General features: G+C 37.8%; 1 protein-coding gene across 1 annotated transcript; it reads right to left on the reverse strand.

Annotated features, from left to right (window-relative positions):
• Positions 1–850: 850 nt before the first annotated feature.
• On the reverse strand, positions 851–1252 carry K441DRAFT_719279 (uncharacterized protein; the record flags this gene model as incomplete). The annotated part of the gene is made up of 1 exon (XM_067654023.1): positions 851–1252. A coding segment is annotated over one exon (402 nt), but the record flags the coding sequence as incomplete, so codon positions are not given.
• Positions 1253–1743: the final 491 nt, after the last annotated feature.

Here is a 1743-nt window from a genome sequence, read left to right on the forward strand (position 1 = left end):
ATAGAGAAAGGGGTTTCTTGAAAGGGTTTAGGTAATCTTTGCGTCTCTCTAGTAAATAAAGAGAATGCTATAGTCTTATGATTAGATCCTGTTTCTTCTATTATAGTCTAATTATCCCAGGTATTTTCTTAAAAGTTTCCTGAGTAGAAGGCTAGGTCTATAATAGACTTTTCCCTTATATTAGATCTATAAAAGGTCCCTTGCTGTTTATCTAAATTTAGTAGTTGGCAGTTGTATTTGTCTAGCCAGTCTACTAGTTCTTTAGCCTCCCTAGTTGGGTTTCTAGCTAGCGCGTTCCACCGTTTGTGGTGTAGGTTATAGTCTCCTATTAGTATAAAAGGGAGGTCTATTTCCAGTTCTAGAATGGCCCTAGAGATAGTAGTTGTACTACTTCTTTGGGTTCTAGAGTTTTCGTCTAGTTATCTCTCATTATAGACATTAAACAGTAGAAATCTTTCGAATTGGCCATAGATTTCTAATGCTATAATATCTGTATCTTTACAGATATCCTCCCTATTTCTATATTGTAGAATACTAGAACTAGTTTTCCTTATATAGATAGCTACTCTAGGTCNAATAGCTAGATTACTAGGGAGGATAAGGTTAAATGCAGGATGTGGAATAGAGAAGTAGGATTCTTTTTGTCTGTCTTTCCAGGTACTAGGTTCTTGTACTAGGATAATATCTNTTTTTNTCCTAAATCCTATTTCTAGTAGGGTTTGCTGTACTTCTTGTCTTTTTCCTACGTTGTNTTGTATAAAGGAGATTTCTCCNCTAGCTTTAGAAGCTAGAGAGATCTCTNCTTCTTNCTGTATAAANCCTTCTAAGCTTNTACTCATTCGTGTACTAGTTTAGCTGCTTTAAGAGACTCGCAGTCTTTGCTATTAGCAAAGTGTTTTTCTTTACAATTGCTGCAAAGAGGGGTAGTATGCTCGCAAGGTCTACCTGTTATATTACAAATAGAACAGGAGTGGTCNTTAGATAGATGTGCCGCTGCANAGAATCGACAGGCCTTGGTAGAGCATCTATCTCNTATATNGCCAAATTTTTGGCAACTTNTACACTGTGTAGTAGGAGAGACTTTTAGGTATTTAACTACCTTAGCAGCTACCCCTGCAATTAGGATTTCCTTCTNCTTAAGGATTTCCTGTCTTTTCTCCTCGTTTTCTATAGCAAAAACTATAGAGCCGAACNTAGTTTGTGGATCATATCTCTTTTCCCTAGATGAGATCCATCTAGGTAGTCCCTGTATTCTAATAGGATTAAAGGTCTCTATTTCTTCTTTTAGAAGTTTAGAGCCTCCTTCTCCTAGGAAAGGGGAGATAGGGACGCCGTNAGCTACTACCTAAGCCCAGGGCTCTAGTTTTTGTTCCCTTTTAAAAGAGAAGCAGTTAGACCAGATTTCCTTATATTTAACTAGAAACTCTGCATTATATTCTTCTGTAGTTATAAGAAGAATGTTCTGCTTTTCTTTAGTTCTAGCTATAGTAGCTATTACTGGCTTCTCTATTTGCATTTTGGATATAAATAGTTGGTTGACTTAATTTCGTAGAGAGAAGACATCTAGAGGCTGGTCTTTTTGGTCCGTAACTAGGACTAGTTTCCTTTCTTGTAATTGCTTTTTTTTCCCTCTAGTAGAGGTAGGGCTAGTAGAACTAGTAGGGGGAGATAAGGAGGGGGGGGGAGAGGGAGAGGTAGTAGAGGAAGAGGTAGTAGAGGAAGAGGTAGTAGAGGAAGAGGTAG

The sequence above is a fragment of the Cenococcum geophilum genome, assembly GCF_001692895.1.
Source record: "Cenococcum geophilum 1.58 unplaced genomic scaffold K441scaffold_2, whole genome shotgun sequence".
Lineage (NCBI taxonomy): Eukaryota > Fungi > Ascomycota > Dothideomycetes > Gloniales > Gloniaceae > Cenococcum > Cenococcum geophilum.